Source organism: Pelodiscus sinensis, chromosome 19, assembly GCF_049634645.1.
Source record: "Pelodiscus sinensis isolate JC-2024 chromosome 19, ASM4963464v1, whole genome shotgun sequence".
NCBI classification, from domain to species: domain Eukaryota; kingdom Metazoa; phylum Chordata; order Testudines; family Trionychidae; genus Pelodiscus; species Pelodiscus sinensis.
This window is the reverse complement of record NC_134729.1, coordinates 5,633,205-5,659,537: the sequence shown is the minus strand read 5'-3', so window position 1 is coordinate 5,659,537 and position 26,333 is coordinate 5,633,205. Positions and strand designations below refer to the sequence as shown.

Here is a 26,333-nt window from a genome sequence, read left to right as displayed (position 1 = left end):
GGGTGGGCACCTCCTGCTCCGCCTCCTCTTGCAAAAGCAGCCGTGCGAGATCGGCCATCGGCGGCGCATGTACCTCCCTCCTCCTTTGCACCTCCTCCCTCCCCAAGCGCAGAGTGAGCCGGCTTGAGCTCCAACAGCCACTGTGGAGCAGGGTTTGCGTGCCGGCGACTGGGAACCGCTGGCATGGACAACCAGAGACCAGTCCTGAGATATAAAATACCATTCTGCTAGAGATGACACCAAACATCTTCAGCAGGGCAGGGCAGGCAAAGATGTTCGTGCGGCTAAGGTAGCAAGCCTGGGAGTCGGGCGCCCTGGCTCTACACCCATCGCTGCTGCAGACGCGGGGCACGAACGTGGGCGGGCACCTTAGTCTCTCCTCTCCCCTTGTAGAATTCCTGCTCGCTAGACCTTGCCCCACGAGAAGCACAAGCTCTGCCCCTGCTCAGGACAGACCGTTCCCTCGTGGCCTAGAAATATTTGCACAGGACACATCTGGGTGCCGAAAAGTAGATGAACAAGCATCAACGGGGCAACTCCAGATGGCGGGGGAGGGATATGGAGGGGCTGGAGAAATGCCAAATCCGACCTTCTAGGCATCAGGAGAACATGGCGCTGGTGGTGTTAAGAGTAGGCCCATGCTGCAATCATGGGGCTTGGGTCACTGCAGCAGGTGTAGACATACATGAGTTAGCTTTAACCTGGCTGGCTGGGTAGTGGAGCCAGGGCAGCAGGGCCTTCGAAGGGGGCAGTGCAAGCCCCCAGGGCCCAGTAACTGCTCAGGCAGCCAGCCCGTCGTGAAACTCCTGCTGCCGTGGCGTCGCTGCTCTGCTTCCCAAGCTGCCCTGACGGGCGCAGCTCAGGGGTGCCCATGCCCTGCGACTACAGCGCAGACCCACCCTCGTGGGCTCCTGCATAACCCAGAGAATGCCCCCCTGCCAAGACAAGAAGCCACAGCCCTCCCCCACCCACCCACCCACTCCCCGGGCTGCACTAGCCAGAGGGCTCAGGAGGGACATGGAGGAAGCATCACTGGTGAATCGCAGCCTGACACACTCATCAGCCGTATGGCGCTTTCAGACTGACGGATTCCTCTCACTGCTACGGCCCCCAGGCACACGGTCCCATTAAGGTCCCTAGTAGTTGCTGAGGGGGAGAAAAGGAGAATGCAACCTGGTAACTTCCTTAGGGCCTGACTGGGTAACCCCCCTCCAGACTCCATCTTTCCCCCACCCAGACGTTAGATCCACGCACCTCATCCCTCTGGATGTGCAGTCTGAGACCCCCAGGCAACCAGGCGCTCAGAGCCCTGGAAGATGCACCAGGCATGTTCCATGGAGAAGCCTCAGTCCTGTGTGCACAGCTGCCCTTTACAGCTCCTTTGGAGAACAGCGAAGACTTCGGCACCCCCACGGAGATTTAACCCTGCACGTGGGGTTTTCACACCAGGACCAACCTGGTCAGAGCTTGGCAAGAAGAAGCAATGCACTTAAAATGCAGCCAGATGAGACCAGCAGGCCCAGATCCAAACGTTCCCCACATTCAGGGGTATTTGAAGCCACAGGTCTTCCCTCAATCGTCTGGCTGCAATTTAACAGCCTATGCGCCTTCTCCCGCTACCCCTTCTATATGACACTCCTTGATCTGTTTGCGCCAGGACTAAGCTGCCCATACACACAACCCCCTCTTCTGAGGATGCTAAGGCCTCAAGTCCTTAACGTCTTCTCAGGTGACTATAAATCCCTCCAGGGCACAAAGTTCTCCCTTTCCATGTTATTTATTCCCCTTAGACATCAGGGCTATGGCCCAAACAGGTTCCCAGGAGAGGCGTCGGGCAGGGGGAGAGAGATGACATCAAGGGTGTGCTATTCTCCTCGTGTGCCCCGTGATAAACGAGCAGGAAGAGGTTTAGCAAAGTTCAACCTATTCACGAGACCCGGTGGCATGTTATTATTTTAGCAGATTTATGGCTTTAATGCGCGGCTGACTCAATGTTCCCCGGGAGGGGGGGAAGAGCAGGGGGGGACCCGGGAGACGCTGCAGGGAAGGTGGGGGAGCAGCACGCAGAGAGGGGAGGCAGGGGAGGGACACTGCTGGGCACATCCCAGAGGGTGGATACTGCATTTTTGGTTTTTATTCTGACTAGAAGACTTACTCGACCTGAGTTCTTCAGGGCAGGGGGCTGGTGGTGCAGGGGGCTCAGGGCAGAAGGGCAGAGGCATGGGAGGTGCAGGAGTCAAGGTGGGGGCTTGAGGAGGGGTTCAGGACAGGGGCCTGGGGATGCAGGAGGGAAGAGTGAGGGTTGGGGGTGAAGAAGGGCTCAGGGCAGGGGGTGGGGGCATGCAGGAGTCAGGGCAGAAAGTGAGGGGGGTCTCAGGGCAGGGGGTTGGGAGAAGAGGTGCTCAGGGCAGCAGGAGGGGGTGGCCACTGCTTCTCCCCAGGGTGGCTCAGGGCAGCAGGGACTGCACACCCTAACTGCCGGCTTGTTCCAGGGACTGGTGGGGGCTTCTTCCCCAACACAGCCCGGGTGGGCGGTGGGGGATCCCTGCCTCCCTCTCGGGGTAGGGAGGGCTGCTGGGAACATCCTCCCTCCTCCCTGACCTCTCCCAGGGCAGGAGGGGCAGCACGGGCTATCTCCTGGGCAGGGGGGGCCCCACCTAACAGGTCTGGTGGCAGGTAAGATGGCGAGCCCCAGCCCTGCTGGTCATACTCTCGGTGATACGACTGTCCCCAATATAGCTCTCCCCTGCGCTCTCGCTGCCCCCAGTGGCCACTGTGAGTATCGCATCCCTCTGAACAGCCCCTCCCCTTCCATGTTATGGAAAACAGTCTCATTCCCAGCAGCTCTGGTTTCCCTGGTACAATCAAACCCTGACCTTGCTTGAAGTTAGGAGAAGAGGAAGCTGCCTGCCAAATTTGGTGGTCCTAACTCTTATCATTTAGGAGGAGTTCTAGAACACACAGACTCACAGCTGGACAGACAGATGCACATTTTTTAATATATAGTTAGATTTATTATTCGTTATTCTCTCCCTTTTTGATTAAAACAAAGCCCAGCCTGGGTCTGGCTTGCAGGATTTCGCAAGCACTGGGGCCGGCTATCACTTGACGGAGTCACCCTGCTAGCTGGCAGCAGCCATCTCTGGACTGGTCACTGGAAGGGGGATAGGTCTCATGCCCTTTCAGGGCTTCTAAGCAGTTTTCACACCCAACTCCCAACATTAATCCAGCTAAATGCCTGCAATAGCTGCAGCTCCCAGGGGAGTCCTTCCTCCCAACCATGATGCCTTTGGGGTTCTCTCCCAATCTTCCCCCTCCCCTTTGGATTCTCTCATTCTGGTCAGCATCTTCTTATGGAGGAGGGCTCCCCTGTGAATCTGGAGTCACCCCACACAGCTCAGGGTCATGACATGACTGAGGTTCCAAGATATATTGGCATTAGAAAAGGTTCAGAGAAGGGCAACTAAAATGATGAGGGGTTTGGAACAGGTCCCATATGAGGAGAGATTAAAGAGACTGGGACTTTTCAGCTTGGAAAAGAGGAGACTGAGGGGGGATATGACAGAGGTCTATAAAATCATGAGTGGGGTGGAGAAAGTGAATAAGGGAGTTATTTACTTGTTCCCATAATATAAGAACTAGGGGCCGCCAAATGAAATTAATGGGCAGCAGGTTTAAAACAAATAAAAGGAAGTTCTTCGTCACACAGTGTATAGTCAATCTGTGGAACTCCTTGCCTGAGGAGGCTGTGAAGGCTAGGACTATAACAGGGTTTAAAAGAGAACTAGATTAATTCATGGAGGTTAAGTCCATAAATGGCTATTAGCCAGGATGGGTAAGGACTGGTGTCCCCAGCCTGTTTGTCAGAAGGTGGAGATGGATGGCAGGAGAGAGATGGCTTGATCATTACCTGTTCGATTCACTCCCTCTGAGACACTTGGCATTGGTCACTGTCGGCAGACAGGTTACTGGGCTGGATGGACCTTTGGTCTGACCCGGTCTGGCCATTCTTATGTGCTTATCTTCCTTTGGTAAGGCGCTCTGGGAGCCGGAGTACACAGTACAAGCTGTGTTATCACATAAGCATGCCCCGAGGATGCAGCGGTTCTCAGACTGGGGGCCAGGACCCCCAAGTGGTCTGGGACCCCATTTTACTGTGGTTCCAAGGGCTGGCTTAGACTTGCTGGGGCTGAAGTCCGAGACTGACTGCTAAGGACCAAAGCCTGAGACACCAGGGCTCAGGAAACAGGACTCCTGCCTGGGGCAATTGGCAGAACGGGGTCCATGAAGTTTGAGAACCCCCAACATAGCATAGCATACCACCCCACCCCCACACTTGGCTCGCTCACAGCTCCAACTCAAGGAACTCTGGAGCTAAGCTGCTGTAGCAAATGCTGATTCTCTTACACAGACCAGTCCCCACAGAGAGACCCATATTCCCTTAGAACTGGGCACCAGGGCAAGCTTGGAGCATCCAAATACGGCAAGGATATGCCAGGCAGAGGGCACAGGAAACCAGTCAAGCACAAAGCGTCTTTGTCCACCTCCGACAGGACGAAGGTTGAACAACACGGACATTTTTGCACCGTTCTAAGTGGTATTTGTTTTGCATCATCTCGTCGGCTTCATTTGTTATGTTCATGCTGATGTCACGGTACACAGGGAGCCCGATTCTCCCTGCACCGTTTACACCCACAGATGTCCCCGCTGGGGTCAGGGATGACACAAGGTGCAGGGAAACAGAAAGTCAGGCCCCATATTTATAAGGCAGAGAATCAAGCCCACCGCAAGCTCTGATCCAGCAGAATGTTCCCAGCCTGGCTCTCAAGGCAGCCCAAGTCTCAGCTGAGATTCTAAGCTGCCCACCCAGCTGACAGCAAGCCGTTATCCTCCTAGTACAGCTAGCTGCCTGGGAATCGCAGGGCATCACCTTCAAAACACACTCAACCTTTGTAACCTCCAGTGCACAGCCCAGGTTAGGAGCCCGTCACCCCTGGCCTTTAATTACACATTTCGGCAAGCGTTAGTCCTGGTGCCATCAATTACTCCTACGTTATCCCAGTCACCAAAGCCTCAGGATTCTAGCCAGCAGCCCAGGACTTCCTAGATCTTCCCCCACCCACCCACAACTTATCCGTCAGCTGTCATTTTGTGTTTGCATAGCGTCCAATGCATCTCTCATCTTTACCACTGTGCATGAAAGGCCTCCCAGCCTGCGTCACACGCACTGCTAGCTGCTTTGCAACCCCATTCTTCAAGTCCGCCTTCCTCGGTAAAGATTTTTTAACACATACATAAAAGATCAACATGGGAACCCCCCGCCCTGGTTCTTTTGCTAGGTCATAAGCAGCTAAAGCCAACACATTCCGATCAAGTGCGGCGTTACAAACAGGGCGTCGCCACGATAAGGCTTCAGCATTCACTCACTCAGTTTTAATCACGCTAATTTACCGTACCTCTTTAAAACTGAAATAGCTTCCCTCTTCGCACCAGCATTGTGCACTTGCTAAGGGATTCTGGATAGGGATGTTAAATATCGATTAACTGAACAGTCGATTAAGCTCATGAATTCTTAACGGTTACTTGAATATTCTATAGTCCCTGGGGGCGGGGCCAGCAGCTAGTGTGCTCTGGCCCCACTCCCAGGGAGCCCCCAGCCACTCCACGCTGCTGCCTCTGGATCAGAGGCAGCAGCATGGGGTGTCAGGTGGGAGCTGGTCCATGAAGGGAGCCAGTTTAAAACCAGCTCCCCTTGCGGACCAGCTGCCTGTCGCCCTGCGCTGCTGCCTCTCATAAAAAGGCAGCAGTGTGGGGTGGCAGCAGCCCCTGCCCAGGGCGGAGTCTGAGCTCCCGGACCCGGCACAAGCCGGAACTGAGCCGGGCTGCCTGCCTATCCAGCTCCTAATACTCTTTAAATGCAGAGCCGCAGCAGGGGTAGGTCCCGGACCCATTGCAAGCCAGGACTGAGCCGGGCTGCTGGCCAGCCTGCTGAAATACTGACTGGCAAGGGTGCGGGGGAGAATGCATGTAGTCTATAGCATTAAAAGATAAGCTTTTGCTTGTTGGTTAATTGACTACACTGTTACATCCCTAATTCTGGATTCGAGCATGCACTCAAGTACTTTGCTCATAACCACTGTGAGCTCTGGGATGCAGCTCTCTCCGCTTTGTTATTGGGGATGGGTTACCCATAAGCTAGGTGGGTAGCCTTTGTTTTGCTGTTCCCGGGCGTGGCAGCATAGCACAGTGCCTGGGATACATGGAATTTCAAAGAGACCTGCGGGAAAGGACAGACAGAGCAGGGGGTTGGCTTAGAAACCCTACCACAGATGTCTCTTTAAACCAATCATATAACTTTTCGCCACAGGCTCATTGGCTGAATCTTTTTTTCCTTTAAAAGGCAGAGTTAGAACCAAGGACACCAACCTCTGCCCAGCAAGAACCCCGCCCCCAAAAGAAGGCAAAATTACTCGCCTCAGCAAGTAGATTATGGAAATCTGCATTGTTCAGCTTAAGAGGAGACACGGGAAGGAACAGAAGAATCTACAGCTATGTCTACACAGCCATTTTTGCGCAAAAACCCGCGGAGCGTCCACACCTCAAGAGTTTTTTTGCGCAAGAAAATCTACAGTCAATCGACAGAACAGAGGGCTTTTCGCGGCGCAGGTATACCTCCTTCTACAAGGCATAACTCCTTTTTGCACTACAGCTCTTGCGCAAAAAGTCATGTGGAGACACTCAACAGGGGTTTCTTGCGCAAAAGGAGCCTATCAGGAAAAGCACAGGTGCTCTGATGGCCATTCTGTGAATGGCCACCAGAGCTTTCTTGTGCAAGAGCGTCCATGCAGTGTGGATGTTCTCTTGCGCAAAAGCACGTCGCTTTTGCAATGTGCTTTTGAGATGTGGACGCGCTTTTGCGCAAGAAGTTTTTGCAGAAGAACTCTTCCACAAAAAGGTTCTTGCGCAAAAACCCTGCAGTGTAGACAAAGCTTAAGTGTCTGAAGCCAGAAGCATGCCAGAAGAGGAAGCAGCAACAGATTAACTAATTTAGCAAGTAACATAAGACTGTTTGTCGGTGATTTTCGGTTTGCGACGGAGGGGTCACTGGAATGGATCTACAGTAGAAACTGTTCATGAGAGTGCAAATGGGCCATTCCCTAGACTGGGAGTCAAGAGACCTGGGGGCCAGTCCTAGCTCTGGTACTGATGTGCTTGGTGACCTTGGGCCTCTCCTCGCTCCATGCCTCTTGCCCCTTGTCTGTTTCCATTGCAAGGGCTATCTCTTACTAGCAGGCTAGCTGCACTCATACCAAAGGTGGGTTTTTCAGAAACAATGAACTGGAAGGTCGTCAAACCCTCTAGTGGACACACTGCAAATCGTGTGCTGAAATACACCGTATCTTGCCAGCACGAGAATTTTAGAACATGGCGGCTCGCGGATTCTTTACAAACCTCCATCCTTCCATTATCTAAGCAAAGAGAAACCTCATGTGTGTGTGCAGCATCTTGCACAGTGGGTTCCAGCCTCAGCTGGGGCCTCTGCTAGGAAGGGCTGTCAGCCCTTTGTGGAAATGACTCGTGTGGCCATATAGTGTCCTGGGCCATGACAGCAGCTCCTAGGCCTACTCCAATACAGACAACACTAGGCTCTGCCATAATTAAATAATAATAAAGGCATCAACATTTAAGGCCATTACTGTGGTTACTTAAGGGATGGCTGAATTGGGGTGGTGGGAGCGGAAGAGGGAAGATGATATTTAAATCTGTGTCTCTTCCTGAGCTAGCCCATAATTCAGCTGTGTTTGTGAGGCCTTGGATGGGTTTATTAGAGCCCCCCATAAAGATCAGGAGCTCCTGATAAGAACCAAGCCATGCAGTATTGGAGGAAAAAATTGTGCTGGCAGTCTGTACAGTTTAACGAACATTAACTACAGCTGACGACAGGCCCCAAGGCCAGGTGGAGGATTTTACAACACCCTTGTTGCACAGCAAAATAAACTCTGCAGCACAGAGCTGGCTGTGAGTCTAAATCGCTGTTGGGGGTGGGGGGGAGATCAGATCCTCCGCTGGTGTAAACAGGCATAGAATCATCGACTTCAACAGTGAGATACAACAGCGGAGGGTCTGACCAGGGCATCTCCTCACCGTGCTGACTACTGAGGAGGGTCTGAAGATCCCCACTGGAAATGGAGAGACGGAGCAATGCGGACTGCCAGTGGAATCTGGTGGAGATCCGGCTCTGCCATCCTCAATCTCTGCCCCGAGCGCGTGGGGCTCCGCTCCGCCAGGTTTCATAGAATCACAGAATCCTAAGGCTGGAAGAGACCACAGGAGGCCATGGAGTCCCCTGCCCACAGCAGGACCAACCCCAGCTCAATCATCCCAGCCAGGGCTTGGTCAAGCCGGGACTGAAAAACCTCTAGGGATGGAGATTCCACCCCCTCCCTAGGGAACCCATTCCTGCCTGTCACCTAGTAGGACCGAGTAGTTGACTGGAATATCAAACAGGAGCCGGTGCTGGGGGGAGCCAGCTTAAAACGGTCTCCACGGTGTCACCCTGCCCCTCCCTGCTGCCTCTATCAGAGGTGGCAGCGGGCATGGGGAGGCTGCTGCAAAGCAGCCCCTGTCTGCGGGGGTTCCAGAGAGGAGCTGGGGCCCCCACAGTCAGAGGCTGCTGTCACCAAGCGGAGCAGTCCCGGCTCGCATTGGTCTGGGACACCGGGCCTCTGCATTTTAAATGTAGTAAGAGTCTGGCAGCTCCTACTACATTTAAAATGCTAAGTTGCAGGGCAGGGGGCTCCTGGAGCCGGGACTGCTCAGTCTCAGCTCGAGCCGGCTCCTGGAGCTACCCATGCAGTGGCTCTGCAGAGTGGTCCTTATCGACTAATCGTGCAGTCAGTACAAATCGTATCGACTGATCATCGCAATTTAACATCTTTAGTGTCCTAGGAAAACAGGTTTTCCTCCAATCCTAGACAGGTTTGCTGTCCAATCCAGCTTTCACCTCGGTTGCATTCCATCCACACTCCCCCCCGGCCTCGCACCCTCCGAAGGTGGAAGCGGAAAGCTCTGGCAGAATTGCTGATCTCAGCCTAAGAGGCCCTAGGTCCTAACAAACACCATGCGGCTTTTGTAGCCCCGGCAGTCAGATCAACCTTTCACGATGCATCGGCTTTTTTTGGTGGGGGTGGGGGGCAGAGGAATTCCTTAGAACTACAGAACTGAGAACGGGCAGAGAAAAAAATCAGTCGTCTAATCCGGCGTCTTCACAATGGTGGGAGACACAGAGAGAGATTTCTGGGCTTGCAGGGACTCTGCTGACCCACATCACCACCATCCCATGCCACCCCACCACACAGAGGGGAAACTGAGGCTAAGGGACTTCCCTGGAGTCACATCAGAAGCCTAGAGCACAAATATTCAGGCCCTGTGCAGCAGGACGGAGCCTGGGCAATTCAGTGTAATTCCCCGGATGAATGAAACACTCTGCTCAATGCACCGCTGCAGTCAAAGCAGCAAAGCATCCGCACGCACCAGGCACAGGGCGGACAGATGTGATACACACCGGGGCTGTGTCTACACTGGGCCACTTATTCCGGAAAATCAGCCGCTTTTCCGGAATAAGCTGCGAGCTGTCTACACTGGCCCTTGAATTTCCGGAAAAGCAACGACGCTCTACTGTACAAAATCAGCTGCTATTCCGGAAAAACTATTCTGCTCCCGCTCGGGCATAAGTCCTTATTCCGGAACACTGTTCCGGAAAAGGGCCCGTGTGGACAGCCCAGTAGTCTTTTCCGGAAAAAAGCCCCGATCGCGAAAATGACGATCGGGGCTCTTTTCCGGAAAAGCGCATCTACATTGGCCACAGGCGCTTTTCCGGAAAAAGGGCTTTTCCGGAAAAGCAGCCTGCCAATGTAGACGCTCCTTTTCCGGAAAAACTGAAAACGGAATAGTATTCCGTTTTAAGCAGTTCCGGAAATTCATGTCAGTGTAGACACAGCCCGGGGGTTGTCTCCATCCGGCATGCGGAGTTCAAACTGACTTCCCCGGCGGACAGAAGGACACAGCAAAACCGAGAGGGGGGCAGAGAAGCGTGATGAGAACGAGAAGCGGCTTTCTCACGCGCCTGGGAACTCCCTGCCAGGCGACACTGCTGAGCCAAGAACATAGCAGGATTTAAAGAGGGATTGAACGTTTCTGGACAACGTGAACGCCCAGAGTCACCATGGGTCAGGCTAATGTACAATTTGGAAGAGATTAAACATCAGGCTTCTAGGTTCAAACCCATCTCAAGCTAAAGGGAGGAGGAGGAGACCTAAACATTATGCCGTCCTTTGCCTAAGGCAGCGTTTGGTGCATCTTCCTCTGAAGCATCTGCTGGCCAAGTGCTCTGGTAATCTGCCTTCTATCTGCTCAGTTCGGGTATATCTACACCACAGCGTTATTTCGGAATAACTGACATTATTCCGAAATAACAAAGAGCACGTCTACACTGCAAACCATTATTTCGAAATAACGGTGAGCTGGAGGACTTCTTACTCCGACTCCCGTCACCCTCATTTCACGAGGAGTAAGGGAAGTCGGAGGAAGAGTGTTCATTCTTCAACTTCTGGCTGTGTAGACAGCGCCAAAAGCCGAACTAAGCTATTTCGACTTCAGCTGCGCAACTGACGTAGTGAAAGTTGCGTAGATTAATTCGAGTTTCGCTCTGTGGTGTAGATGTGCCCTTCTGGGCCTTAAAATCTACCCACCACATAGCCAGCCTAGTGCAGAGTTCAAGGGACCTATCCTGGCCCATATACAATCAAAGCTCAAGTTATCAAAGCCAAGTTATCAAAGCTCAAGTTCTCACCAGAATTCCCCTCTGAGGGAGCAGGGCCTGGCAGGCAGGGCCCCAGGAGTCGGCGGATCTGGAGTCTGTTCCTGCCTCTGCCACTGACTCGCTGTGAAGACTTGGGCCAGTCACTTTGCCTCTGTTTGCCCTCCCACTCTTTGCCATTTTTGCTCATCTAGAATGCAAGCTGTCCAGGGCAGGGACCCATTCTACATCCGTGCAGCATGAGGAAGCTGGGATCCTAGGTGGGGCCTCTCTGGAGTACAAGAATACAAATATTTCACAGTTAGCCCCGAATTTGGTCTCTGTGATCCTGAGAGAAGAGGAACATCCACCTTGCCCAGCAAAACGAAGGGAAGCAGCGGGGGCTCACCTCCTCTCCGGCTCAAGCTCTAGCAGCAAGGAGAACAACTGAGAACTAGCAGCAGACAGGCTCCACAAAGCACAAAGATCCAAACCAGCCAAAGTCCGTGCTCTCTCTGCATTTCCCGGACACGGCCTGTTTGCTCGCACTCAATATTTACACTGAAGAGAATTTGGTTTTTGGAGTCCCCTCATTCCCAAAGAGGGTGGGGGATGGACTAAGGATGTTAACTTTAGATTAACTGGCTAATCGAATAGGTGGTGCAATTTGCACCGCCTATTCGATTAGTCGGGAAGGGCACCTCTGCTTTTGAAGTGTAGCAAAAGTCTTAGGGCTGTTGCTATACTTCTAAGGTGAAAGTGCTGCGGGGAGCACATGGCCAGCGGGAGACTCAAGCAGTCTCCTGCTGGCCCTGTGTTCCCCCCGGCATTTCAAAGCGGCAGCACCGCATGGAGCCCAGGGTCAGCTGAAGACTCTGAGGGTATGTCTACACTACCCTCCTAGTTCGAACTAGGAGGGTAATGTATGCATACCGCACTTGCTAATGAAGCCCGGGATTTGAATTTCCCGGGCTTCATTAGCATAAGCGGGGAGCCGCCATTTTTAAATCCCCGCTGCTTCGAACCCCGTGTAGCGCGGCTACACGGGGCTCGAACTAGGTAGTTCGGACTAGGGTGCCTATTCCGAACTACCGGTACACCTCGTTTCACGAGGAGTAACGGTAGTTCGGAATAGGACCCTAGTCCAAACTACCTAGTTCGAGCCCCGTGTAGCCGCGCTACACGGGGTTCGAAGCAGCGGGGATTTAAAAATGGCGGCTCCCCGCTTATGCTAATGAAGCCCGGGAAATTCAAATCCCGGGCTTCATTAGCAAGTGCGGTATGCATACATTACCCCGCTAGTTCGAACTAGCGGGGTAGTGTAGACATACCCTGAGTCTCTAGCTGACCCCTGGGCTCTATGCGGCGCTGCCGCTTTGAAACACCGCAGAGAGCTCGGTGTCAGGCTCTACGCGGCGTTTCAAAGCGGCAGCGCTGCATAGAGCCCGGGGCCAGCGGGGGAGTCCCCAGCTGACCCCGGGCTCCACGTGGAGCTGCCACTTTGAATCATCCCTTTCTCTCCCCCCCACACTTGCTGCTTCTTTCTGAGAGAGGTAGTAAGGGAGGGAGGGAAGCAAGTAGCCGACTAACATGTCGACTTTCCGATAAGTATTTGCTCATCAGATAGTCACCTCCCTAGGATGCACATGGGACTTTTCCCCAGAGAGCGCAGTTGGTCCCACGGGCGTGCCTTTCACGCACATAGACTCCAACGCTGCCTCTGTCTTAGCTCCTCCATCCACTCCCTCCCAGCAACCGGCCATAGCTTCTTCTCTGTCTTCTCCCACCATATCTCGCGTGTGGCTGCGAGAGCCGCCTCCTCCGCCGATCCCGCGTCTCTCCGCGGCACCTGCGCAGTCCGTAGCCAAATGCAGTTCTCCGAGGGCGCCAGCAGTGTCTGAACATTGGACTGTCACACAAGAGGAGGCAGAGTTATACCAGCTCCCGCTGGCAAACAGTTGAGCGGAGACATTAACCCGTGTGCTTCAAGGCTGAAGCCAATCTTTAACTATGAGAGACCAGGAGAGGGGGTGTAGATTATCCCCCACTGGTCCGCTGTGGAGTTCTGGTCCCTTCCTATGCAGCATGAGGTGGAGAGCACCCCCGGAGACGGGAGACGGCTCGAAGGGCACCGTGGGTTTGACTCAGCCCAATGTCACTACTTGCCTCTACAGCACTCGAAGGACTAAATCGGGGTGGGAACCTTTTGTGGGTCAGGGGGCCTCTGACGCACAGAAAAATCACTCGGGGGCCGCACACAAGTGAGAAGCAAAAAAAAAAAACAAACCCCAAACCCTCACTGACGTGGCCCCTGACTGAGAAGGAGAAACACCCTCCCCACATTCCCCACACACGGGAGCCTAGGAGGGCCCAGGCTAGTAGATTTTGTGTGCTCCAGCACCATGAGGAGGTGATGGGGGGCTGGTGCACCAGCCTGGGCTCCCCAAATGCTGGGGAGGGAGCCCCGAGCCTTGGAGCCGCATCCAGCCCCCAGGCCTTAGGTTCCCCACCCCCACCCGGACTAAAAAGATTGCCATTTTAACCAGAAAGGACACTCTCTCAATGACTTAACCACCTGCATTCTGCAACAAAGACCTTTTACATCTGCACTTGAAAGGGAATCCTCTGAACTGTCATTCATGTTAAAATTCGACACTCTCCAAAAAGGAATGAACAAACACTCAAGCTATCTTACCCATTACCAAGATAGCTTCCCCAATTATCACCTCTAATACCATTAACTCACAAACATCCCACTCTCCCCACCTCTAATATCATCAATTCACAGACACTTACCTTCCTTCCTCCCCCCCCCCCCGCATCCTCCTCCTGTTCTGAAATGTGATTTGTCCTTTTCATATGTGTTCATTTTTTTAAATTGTATCCTTTGGTATATATGGTTGTGACTATTTTCTTCCACTATTTGATCTGAGGAAGTGGGTCTGGCCCACGAAAGCTCATCATCTAATAAACCATCTTGTTAGTCTTTAAAGTGCTACATTGTCCTGCATTTTGCTTCAGTAGGAATAGGCAGTTATCCTCTAGCTCAACACCTTCCCATCCCTGTCCCCAGAGCTGGGCTTAGTGGGCTATGACATTTCCCCCTGTCTAACAACTTTATTTCCCTCAAGTCGCGGTGGAAGGAACAACAGAGATTTGTGAAACCCTAAAGCTCTAAAAGCCAGAAGCATCTGGCATAGGAGCAGGCAGGTTTTGACCAAGCGCTACACCACCATAGTCTGCAGCAGACCATTTCTGCCCTCAGTAGCAGGGTGTCGGTACTGCAATGTTCTTGTATTTCAACGCAATCGGGGATTGCATCGGAACAGGCAGTCCTGCTGTAGCCAAGCTAAAGACCGAACAGCAGCACCAAACCAAACTCCTTAAGAGAAGCTGTAATGCAAGTCACACCTAAGTCTAGATTTCACCAACATTTGGATCTGTTATTTTCAGGTTTTTAATAGCAACTGATCGTTAAATCCCAGAAAGCACAATTAGTAGTGTATCATACACACCTGCACAATCAGTAGTGTATCATACATACCCAGCCATACACACACAAGTACATACTGTGGTGTTAGAAAGAAAGGGTTACAAACCCATGCGATAAAGTGACAGATTAAGATTCATTGTAGGAATGGATAGAAGGGAAGCTATATAAAAAAATCTACATAATATTTGCTCACTACAGCACAAATGTGAAAATTCCCTTAAAACGCCCGTCAGTCTCCCCTCAATTTTTAGCCAAGAGTTAGCAGTGCAGCACAGGATTGGAGGAGTCACGTTACTCACGCTCTGTTATTTTCCCAAAATAAGTTCCCGTATGCTTGCTGGCATGCCTACAAGATGCCCTAAATAACCACAACTAAACTGCACTTTACCAAGCAAACAACTAAAGGACCTTTTGTGATGCACCATTCTACGTCAGCGTTTTTTAAAAGTTTCTGCTCATTGACCAGTTTGCAAAATCAGCAGGAGCTCTCCCAGTCTTATGCTATGTCTACACTACCTCTTTTTTGTAGAAGAGGCAATGCAAATGAAGGGCTCATTAGCAACTTTTCTCGCATTTCCTTTTCATATTCTCGTCCAATGTTTTTTTGCGGAAGAGGTTTTTGCGCAAAAAAAAGCAGTGTAGACAGGTCCGTTTTGTGCAAAAAAGGAGGGGTTTTGCGCAAAAAAGTGAAAAAAGTTCACTGCAGGTGTTTCAATATAAATCTTACTTTATGGTTCCAAGGCAGCAATATTCCAGCATGTTAGAATAAGCTCATCGTGGTGCATGGATATTGTGAACGGTCACACATCCCTCTGGGGTTGTGTAACGGGTCAGACAACCAGAGCGTGATGCACAGTACACTTCTTCGTGCATCCTGATACTTGCACCAACATCGGGCTGGAGGTCAAAGTCTCGCAAAACCTGCAGATCTTGTATTAGGTCTGATCCACCTTTGTTATTCTACAACTTAGTACTGAGATGGCAGCCAAATACCTTGTTGGGACCTTCTGTTTATGTCTACTGCAAGGAAATCAGTAGGAATATTTACACCTAGTGGCCATCATAGGGGCCCAAAGTTAACCACCCAAATCCATTTTCAGGCTCATAACATAAACCACCCTGACTGTCAGAAAGTAGGGAGATCTGCAATCAGCAGGAGCAGATATAAAGAGGCTCTCGTGACAACTTAGGGACTTCAGGCTACTTAGAGAGGAGCCTAAATGTGGATTTAGGAGCCCAAATTGAGATTCCCACTTTTGAAAATTTGGCCTCTGTGATTTGTATTTCTATGTGGATGCACCTGAAAAATATCACTGGGATCCCCTGCTTGCTAAATTGTCAGAGGAGGACAGCTCTGTAACTACACGAATCATGAAATCACTTTATTGACTACACAGTGGGAATCTAGCCTGTGCTATTTTCTTAGTGAGGGGGGAAAAAAATCCCCAAAGCCCAATAGAGTCTCTGCTAAATTAAAATATTATGGTCTGTCAATTGAAGAAGTGGGCCGTGCCCACGAAAGCTCATGATATCATCTACGTGTTTTGTTAGTCTTTAAGGTGCTACTACACCAGGGCTACTCAACTTTGGAAGCCCCAGGAGCCACAATGATACTCATAGCACATGCCGAGGGCCGCAACTTAAGTGTGGTTGCATATTCACGCAAATATATATGCAAATATATGCAAATAGCTTCTTTCACACTGACGGGCATGAACACAAAGATTAAGGCAAGACTACACAACACACAGGCCCCATTCAAGTCAGTTGTGCTAATGTGCAATATTTATCCGATTTCCACCCATATGACAGCATTTTCAGTGAGCAATGACAGTCCAGGAATTTAACTACTAAAATGCATATCAACAGAAGACCATTATATTGACTATTTTTTTGTTTTGGCTCCCACCCGCGGGCCGTGTGTTGAGCCCTGCGTAAACCCAAACCACACTGCGAGCTGGAAACAAATGAGTTGAGTAGCCCTGTACTAGACTATTTGTTGGTTTTTTAAGTTTTTCCAAATATTCTGTAGGGGTTTTAGTCCTAATCACAAATTTAAATGTGCTAATTCTCTTCCAGCTGGTGGCATGCAAGACGCTCTATTTCCGCAGATATGGGAACTGAACTTTGTTAGTACATAAGACAAAACAGAGGGAGAGAGAGGTTGTGCCTGTTTTATAGAATCCTTGTCAAACTGCCATCCCAGTGCTTCTGATTGTTTCAAATGGAAGATGCTATTAAAACCCCACTCAGAGGTCTGGAAGAAGCAAAAAGGTTGGGGAGAGGGGAGAAAACACCAGCTCCAGATAAGCAATTGTTAACATGATCCATATGGTACACAACTTGCCTTTCTGTTTAACCAAAATGATAATGGCAAAAGGAAAGAATGCAGAGGGTCTTCTAAAGGAGAATGGAGGCAGAACAAAGGCTGCTAGCTAAACCGTTCCCTGGAGCTGAGTTAAAAGAAAACTAATTGTGAGAGAGGAACAGCAGCTTTCTGCTCCTTCACGGCTTAAGCCCCACCAAAAACCCACCCCGGGATCTAGTTTGCCTTTGCTAAATCAGATCTCGGGCATTTGTAAAATAAAAATAACAACAAGAAACTGCAGTTTCCCTTGGGAAAGAGAGATACTCCAGAAGCCATCCACGAAAAGGGAGTAATAGGGCATTTTCATCGCCAATAATAAGCGTTCAGTGTAGTCTACAGCACAAGACGATCGGTGGTGAAAAAGGGCACACACAGCTCCCGTGACTTCTGTAAAGTTTCACCCTCTTGATGACTCCAGGCCTTCGTGTTTACATTATTTCAGGATTCTGAGGCTTTTCAAAGGCTACAATCCAATATGTGCCAGTCATTATCCCCAAAAGCCCCCCATTAGAAAATGTCCACACACCTCTGCTCACCAGATCTAAAACAAATGCTTCGTTCCACTGAGTCTCTACCCGGCCAAAATGTGTAATTCGGAACCACCTCTAAGAATAAACACCCACATAAATTACAGATTGGCTCCCACACAAAACAAAATTCTACCTCCCCCGGGTCAACATTTGATGAGTACATAAAGAGCAATCCATAAAAACTCAAGGCAAGCAATCTGCCTGACCATGTGGAAAGATTTGGAAGGAAATGAGTGAGGGTTTTTCCGTAATACAGATGCATGCAGTCAATAATTCAATTATAGAACCAAACCTAGTTCTTTTAATCATTTTCTTCAGCCAAACTGTTTTGCTTAAAACAATCTCCTTGAATTAACTACAATGACGGTTGGGGGGGAGGTTTCAATCTAACTTTAGTTAAGCACATTTGTAATCTTCCAATTTGTGCTAAAAACGGAGATATTATTAATATTATTTATTATTAGAATGCCAATACACAGGATCGGCAGAAGCTCCAAGAAACTGAACATTTATTTAAATATACACGCATATATACATATTTTTGTGATGCATTCTTTTTTAACTTGCTGCTTAACGAATTACCGTAAAATACACTAATTGTCTTCTACTTGTAGCAGGAAGAGGAACAAAAAGATCCAAAAAAAATATCCTGAGCTTTAAAAAAATACTGTACTAAAATTTAATTCTACAACATTTAAATAGGCTGGTCCTGTCCCGTGCCTGCCTGATTAACTTGCTATTATGCAGGAAAGCTTGTGTGTTGTTGTTCTTAGAAGGTACATGAGCTGCTCTCCAGTAAACACATTTATAGCATGCTCCGGAACCTATTCGCTCCCTGTACACATACTAACAGGAGTCATGCCTGGGCACTGACATGAAGCCCTGAGGCCATGGGGTGGGGAGGACAGTCTGAACAGAGAAAGCAGAGGGTCAGCTAACAGTCCATAATCCCAGCCCCATGGGAGGGCTAGGGTTACTCGGCACACATGTGAGAGCAGCAGGTACGTTCCCTGTACAATCCATATGCAGTTCTGCTATCAACACAACTCGGGGCCAAACAAACAAACATTCTTTAGGCTCCTTCTCTCCATACCCATCAGGCCTGCATGGGTACTGGCTCCCATCAAACCTAATCTTCATTTTGACCCTTTTCTCTCCTGTTCACTGGCTGCCCTTCTATGCACCACTAAGTACAAGCCAGGGTGTCCTCAGAACTATGCAACATCTAAAAACCCTATACCTGCCAGCGGAGGAATATCCCACAATCTTTGCTGCACTGAGGCACGGAATATTTGGGATCAGCTGGAACAATTTGTACAGAGGGGGTGGGGAGAGCCATTGAACCACATTGTAATCCTTGTATATAATGTAAACCACTTTAGGCCAGGGTGTGCGGCATCACCCCAAGCACACAGTGCCAGCACCTGTGTTTGAGATGAAGGGGAATGTGCAGCCAGCACTTCCTTTCACTCATCCCATAGCACAGCTCTGACACATGTTTACATCCATATCTTCCACACTGCCTAGCCGCCCACGGACTCTTCAGCTATATTTACTGAAGGTTGCCGGGAGGGCACAGAAACCCCAACACAAACGCTCTGTTTTTTGGTGCATCTTTAACCAGGCTGGTGACACCCAGCTGACAATTAATAAAAGGAGCACCGAAACAGCCCCGTCGACCACATCCACATACACACAGCCCAGCACCCTGGTTCTCCCAGGGGCCTGCGCCATGGTCTTCAGATGACGGTGAAAGGAACTGAAATTTACTGTCTCTTTCCAACTTTGTTGTCATCACCTATCATAAATCTAGATATTCTTGATATACCTATAAAGCTCCAATCCCTTTCTGAACTGCATTATGTTTTGGCTTCAGGACTTCATGTGGCAATGAGTTCCAGGTATTAATTGTCTTTATTAATTCCTAAGTATCTTTTGGACAAGAACGTCAACATTAAAATCCTTCTTGCTCCGCGTGGACGTTAAAGATCCCATTAGCACTTTTTGGAAAGAGTAAGGGTTTGCCATCCCCAAGGGTATGTGTCATCACTCTCCTCCCACAATGGCTGGACAGCAAGGTGTGTGTCCATCCACCGCAGAGGGGGCTGTATTTTTGAAACACCATGACTCGGAGATAACAGACGCTTCAGAAATTGGCAATAGTGTTTGCACCCGCTTCTCTCGGAACACTGTGACTGGTCAGTGAGATCCGGCTGACAGCTAAACCCGCCCCCGGGGTATTAGAAGGCAACCAATAAGAAATGCATGTGCAGTGCATTATGCGCCCCACATCCCTTGCTGCCTCTGAGGTAAGGACCTGGGTGGGCAGCTGGGCCGTGAATGACAGTGATCAGGCTAAGAGACTGTTTAATATATAGTCACCCCCTTCCTCTGAAATAAACCACCCCTTTAGTGACCCCTTTAGCTCTCAGGGGGTGCAGAGGAGTCTCTCTTTGTGCAGAGTGCTCTGCCAGAATCAACATCCAGGAGAATTCTGAGCTCTGGCCCCAAACATCCCAGCTACAATCCTGACATGCAACCAGCCCCTGATCACCTCTACACACAGTCAGTTTCTGTCTAGCCCTCCCCTTCCAACACAAGTCCAGGCCCTATGCACCCCGTTAAATCCCAGTGCAGCCTCTGCCTCTCCAACCCTATCCACCTCAGAGAAAAACCTGGCCATCTTTCACAGCCCCATGCAGCTGGCCTGCATGCCCAGGCCTGTGCAACCTGCACCCAGAGCCTGTGCAACTCCCCCTCTCCCCAGCCCTGTGCAATCACCCCAGGAAACCCCTCCCAATCCTGTGCAACTCTCCTACCCCGGAGGTACACGATCTCCATGTAATCCCCCCCATCCCAGTGCAACTCGCCTTGTGCATGCCCAAGCTTGTATCTTACACCCTGACTCCTGTGTAACCCCCTCTTCACACCCAGATCGGTGCATCCCCCACAATGTGCATCCCTCCCATCCACACCCTGTCCCCCGCAAGTTTCCCAAAACCCACACTGTGTGCGCCCCCCAATTCGCTCCCTAATCCTGTGCGACCCACGGACCTTGTAGGACCCCCTCCACATCCTGACAGTGTGCAAGCCTCCAAAGCGCCGACCCTGTGCAACAACCTCCATGCACACCCAGCGCAACCCCGCCTGGGCGAGCGCGGCAGTGTATCCTGTCCCCCGTACTCGTGCGCCCCCCGCTCCGCCCTGCGCCCCCAAACACTCAGTGCCCCCGGCCGCCCCAAGCACGCCCTGGCCCTCGTGCGCCCCCGGCCCCCGTGCACCCCCAGACCGCCGTGGCCCCCGTGCGCTCTCAGGTCCCGTGCGCCCCAGCCCGCCCCGGCCCCCGTGCGCCCCCAGATCCCGTGCGCCCCCATACCGCCGTGGCCCCCGTGCGCTCTCAGGTCCCGTGCGCCCCCAGACCGCTCCGGCCCCCGTGCGCCCCCAGACCTCGTGCGCCCCCAGACCGCCCTGGCCCCCAGATCCCGTGCGCCCCCAGACCGCCCTGGCCCCCAGATCCTGTGCGCCCCCAGACCGCCGTGGTCCCCGTGCGCTCTCAGGTCCCGTGCGCCCCCAGCCCGCCCCGGCCCCGCTCCCCACAGTGACAGCGGCCGCCGCTCACCTATTCATTCCGGCTCCGTCCCTATGGGAGCCCGGCGCAGCCACCGAATCCGCGGGCCCGGGGGGCGGCGGGCGGCGGTGCGGGGCTCGGCATCCTGCGGCCGCCGGGACAATGCGGGGCCAGCTGCGGCGGCTGCTCCGGCCGGGAGCTGCGGGGCTGGGCTGGGGCAGCGGGGGGAGAGGGGGTGCAGCCTGCTCAGTGCTGCCCCCTCCCAGCCCTGCCCAGCGCTCTGCCTCCTCCCCCCACAAGCCCCCTCCCCGGGAACCCCCTCCCTCTTCCCCCGCAAGCCCCCTCCTCTTCTCCCTCCATCTCCCTGCCCCCTCCCCCCGCAGCTCCGGGCCCCCTGCAACACTGGACCACCCCCTAGCCCCCCTCCCCTCCTCTCTGCTCCCGCCCCCTGCCCCTCTCTGCCACTCCCCCTTCTCTGCCCCCCTCCCAGCTCAGCCTGACGCATAGGGGCTGGGGGAGCGACCAATGGGGCCGCGAGATGCTGCCTCCTGCCTGCCTCGGCTCCCAGGCCGGGGGCTGCTCGCTGAGATCCGCTGAGATGGCAGCCGGGGCCTTGCGGAGCACAAAGCGGGCGGGCGCTGCACCCCCCAAGCCGCTGGAAATCCGCCCCACTCCCACCGCCCGGCCCTTGGCGCTGGGTTCCTCTCCCTCTCCTGGGGGAGGGAGGAGCTGCAAGTTCCTGGGTTAACACCGCTAAAGGGGGGGGGGCTCTCTGGATAGTCCCCGGAATGCTCCCCAAATGCGGGGGCTGAGAGCCACTGAACCTAGCTGTAAGGGAAACCACGTGGCGCCGGGGGCAGTAGTTCCCCTACTACCAGCACCTCTTGGAGTTTGGGCCAGACTCAGGCACCCACCGCAGACCCCATGGGACTGTGCTCCTTGGAGACCTACCCTAGGACAACAAGAATTGAACCCTGCAACCATGGGGAGACCCTGGGCCCATACCGAGTTCAGGCCCCAAGTCACAGCCATTCAGTAGCTGGAATGAAAAGTCCCTGGGAGATTTACCAGTGGCTCCAGGGAAAGCTGGCACCCCTAACTCCTGCTGAACTAGAAACCAGCAGAGGGGTGAGCCCTCAGCAACGGGAGGGGCACAGAAACGGGCTGGGAGAAAACACAGTGAGGGAAGATGCCGAGTAACCTTTCACCCCCACCCATCACTGAGCACTGCAGAACAAGGACAGGGGCTGTTTCCTCTGTGCCTCAGAAAAAGCCCCAGCCACTGTCAGAGCTAGTGTCTGTAAAGTGGAAAGGGTTTATTTTTCTCATGCATCCGTTTAAAGGGTCTCTTGTAAGACAGCAATATTAGAGCAAGTCCACATCTAGGCTGTCACGCCCGTCCATTGTTCCAGGTGATGTGCTAGGGTCAATGCAGATGTTCCAGCGGTGGGACGTGCTTCCTACAAAAGAAAACCCCAAATTACAGCAGCCGGTTGTCTGGGTTTTTAAAAAGCATCTGAAGGTAACGGTTACATCGATACACACGGAGCCGCTCTTCTCCTTTTCCACCCCTCTCCTGCTGCTCCTCCGTCACAGCCCGCATAGCAAGAGCAACACACAAAGGCCAGCAGAAAGCCAGTGAAGAGGCAACAGCACGTGGGCAGCTCCAGGGCTTTTAGTCTGTTGCCTGGCTGGGTCTGGCTGAAATCCAGTTGGTGCTGGGACTACGTATATTCTGTCCCTGAGATCAGGAGACAGTGGTTTGCATAGAACTGGCTGCTCACATTGCATTTGAGGAAGCCAAAAATACCTTGAATACTTCATCACAATTACCTTACTGTGCAAAAATAAATCATAGTTACCCCAGGGCTATCCCGCCGCTGGGAGGTGCCTGCTATTAAAGACATCAGCCACTCTGCAAAAGTTTGAGAACCATTCATCTTCACAGTTGTCAGGGCTAGATTCCCCTTTGCCCTGCCCAAAAGTCACCTTCTTCAGGCCAGTTGCAATCCAGAATGTTTCACGGGTGTCTAGTGTCTAATTCTCTCTCTCCTCTCCCACCCACTCCTGCTCTTCAGTAACAAAAGTCATAGAACCATAGAGATGGACGAGACCTAAGAAGTTCATCAAGTCCAGCCCCCCACTCCAAGCAGTCACAAGCTTATATTCCATTTTATTTCACAATATCCGTTTCCTTTTTAAAGCAATTGGATTACACATCCAAGATCTTGCTCATTTCCCTGGGATTAGGACACATTTCATCGTAAGAAGCTGGAGGAGAAACAGACTTATCCTAGACCAGTGGTCACCAACCAGTCGATCAGGATCTACTGATAGATCTTGGAGCCTCTGACAGGTGATCCTGACTGGTTTGGCCGGGAAGCTACCAAGCGCTGGCACTTCAGTTGCCCCACCATCCACTGTCCTGCTGCTCCTGCCCTCTTCCTGGGCTAACCTGGCTAAAGAGAGGGATAGCTCAGTGGGCTGAGCATTAGCTTGCCTAAACCCAGTGCTGTGAGCTCAATCGTTGAAGGGGCCATTTAGGGATCTTGGGCAAATCTGACCGGGAGGGTTCTTAGTCCTGCTGTGAGGGCAGGGAACTGGACTTGATGACCTTGCAAGATCCCTTCTGGCTCTTTGAGATGGTATATCCCCATATATTACATTCCTTGGAGCTGCCCACTTGGGAGCCTCCTGTTTGCTGTGCAAGGTGTAGGAGGGAGAAGAAGGAGGATGCTGATGGCAGGGTGTCCCTCCTTCCCCCCCCCCCACTTCTGTACCCCACCTTCACAGAGAGAGAAGGGGATGGAGGGAGTTTGGCAATGCAAGTCTCTGTCATTCTCACTAACACACTTTGTCCTTTGCTCTCATCTCCCAACACAATACATATATGGGGGGTGGATGTTACTTCTTTACTACTTGCAAAGTGGGTTCGTTTTGGTTTTTGACTGGTCTGTGCATTTCATCATTTTCATATCTCCCTTACACTTAACTTTAATTCTTTGAGGAGTGAGGTCTAAAATGGAGTTTTTATCCCTGTTTATTGCCGTTCCTGGAAGTGACTGACATGTCCCTGCAGCTCCTGAGAAAGGCAGAGCAGGGGGTCTCCACATGTTGTCCTTGCCTGCAGACAACGCTCTTGCAGCTCTTATTGATCAGTAACGGGGAACTGTGGCCAGTAGAAGCTGTGAGCTCGGTGCCTGTAGATGCGGGGCAGCACATGGCGCTATGGAGCCATTGCTATACATGCCAGCTGCTTTGAGGAGTGGTGCAGGGCCAGGGCAGGAGTAACTCTGCCTTAACTCCACTGCTTCACCACCCAGAAGCCGTCTCAGTTAAACAGTATCCCAGTCAGAGCCTGCTTCCTGAACCCCTGTCCCAGCCCTGAACCTCCTCCTGCACCCAACCTCCTGCCCCAGACGTGAGTCCCCCTGCACCCAAACTCCTTCCCAGAGCTTGCACCCTGAAACTCCTTCTGGATCCCAATGCCCCTCCCTGGGCTAAGTCCGGAGCCCCTCCCACACTCCAAGCCCCTTCGCCCAAGACCAAAGCCTGCACTCCTACCCCAGCCTGGTGAAAGTGAGTGATGGTGGGGAGGAAGGGGGATGGAGTGAGTAGGGTGAGGCCTGGGAGAAGAGGTGGGAAAGAAAAAGGGCAAGAATATTTGGGTTTGAGGTAGATCGGGGGTGGTCAACCCATTCCAGAGGAAGAGCCAAGATATTAGTGGATCCAGCGTGAAGAGCCACAGCAAAATTTTAAAGCAAAAAAAAAAAAAAAGGACTACCCCTTTAAGAAGCGCGAGAAGCACGTTTCTATGCTTTTTGGCCTCAGCAGTCTCCCACCAGCCACCACCATATTGGAAGCACCAGACAGCTCCTCTGCCCCGGTGAGCACAGGGGAGGCAAGGGCCGTTCTCAGGGGTGGCTTCACGAGCCGCACTGACGGGGGGAAGAGCCGTATGCGGCTCGCGAGCTTCGGGTTGGTCACAGCTGAGGTAGATCTTACATTGCACTTACATTGAAAAAGTGATCTTGTGGTTAAAAAGATTGGAGGCCACTGTCCTAGCCTAATGGTGTGTTGCAAAACAAGCAGTATCCTCCAGCTAGCCAGATCAAGGTCTGGAAAGAAGAAATTAATCCTTTTTTAATGTCACCTCAGTGCCAGCCAGCCCTGTTTGGCTAGATCTTCAGAGACAGAAGGAAGAAGAGGGTTGAGAGATGAGGAGAGAGCCCCATCTTTACATTTTAATTATCTGCCTCTGACTCCATGAAGGCCATGCTTTAAGACACATTTTTTTTCCTTTGGAGTATTGGCTTACAGAATGTGTCTATTAGCAAAATGATTTTGGCAGGAAAACAGCCCAGATGTCGTTGATGGGCTTTCCTACCTCCTGGAGCTGTGCGGAGAACAGAAACACCTTGTGGCAGAGAATGTCAAGATTTGGACAGAGATTTTCATTCCAATTAGGGGCAAACTCAAAATTTTCCACGAAAGAAAATGGCAGAACATGGCAGAAAATGGCAGGAATGATGGGAATGAGTTTTCAACAAAATGGAGACGTTTCATTTTGCGTGTGCTTCACTCTTTTATTTTATATGATGGTGCCGTACATTTTGAAATGAAAAGTATTTCAAAAGGGAAAATGTAAATGGTTGTTTCCAATAATGTCCCAATTGGGTTTTTTTTTTTTTTTTTGACATTAGAAAAAAAAGGAGTAAAAAGATTTGACAAAATGAAATTTGGAAACATTGACGTAATTGATTTAGCTAGATCTGAATGGTCAGGCCAAAGATGGCTCCATTCAAGTTCTTCTGACTACTTCTGCCTTTTGCAAAAGACGTTACAGTCAAGGGTGCATTTTGCTCACACGCAGAATTTTGTAAATGCAGCTGATCTACATGCAAATATCCCCATTATTTCCATGATTATTGACTTATTACCTCTCTTGGCAATAATAAATTTTTGTAGGGGCAAAACTGAAGAGTGGCAAATGAGCGGACCATTATTTAATACACGTTGGGCCAAATTAATCCCTGGAGGTGATCATGGACATAGCAGTGCTCAATTCTCCCATCACTTATACTGATGTAAAGCAGGAGCCACCGCACTGAAACTAAGGGTATGTCTACACAGCAAAGTTATTTCGAAAGAGCAGCAGTTATTTCGAAATAACTTTCCTAGCGTCTACATTAATTAATTAATTCTAAGTAGCGGACGGCTTATTTCGAAATTGGGAAACCTCATTCCATGAGGAATAGTGCCAGTTTCAAAATTGCTATTTCAAAATAAGCGCTGTGTAGACGCTTATTTCAAAATAGGGGGCCTCCAGCCCTTCCCAGGGTGCCCTGCTGGCCACCCTGGCCACAAGGTAACTTCTGACCTGATGCCCTGCCAGAACCTGATGCCCTGCCAGTTCTGGCTGGCCTTAAATGTGATTCAGCATCCAATCAGTGTGGACGCGCTATTTCGAAATAGCAAAAGCTATTTTGTGTGTAGACGCGTTATTTCAAAATAAGATATTTCGAAATAACGCTGTAGTGTAGACATGCCCTCATGGAATTACGGCCAAGAAAAAC

General features: G+C 51.4%; 1 protein-coding gene across 3 annotated transcripts in view; it reads right to left on the bottom strand.

The window, feature by feature from the left end:
• FIGNL2 (fidgetin like 2) overlaps positions 1-21,129 on the bottom strand; it is a 60,547-nt gene extending 39,418 nt beyond the window's left edge. Inside the window, exon 1 of one of the 3 annotated variants that reach the window (XM_075902039.1) lies at positions 20,809-21,129. Coding sequence is in view for 1 of the 3 variants with exons in the window: in XM_075902038.1 (XP_075758153.1) it covers positions 10,853-11,009 (157 nt within the window). In the remaining 2 variants the exon portion in view is untranslated. The other 2 variants (XM_075902040.1, XM_075902038.1) reach the window with 2 other exon arrangements.
• Between the last annotated feature and the right edge of the window lie 5,204 nt (positions 21,130-26,333).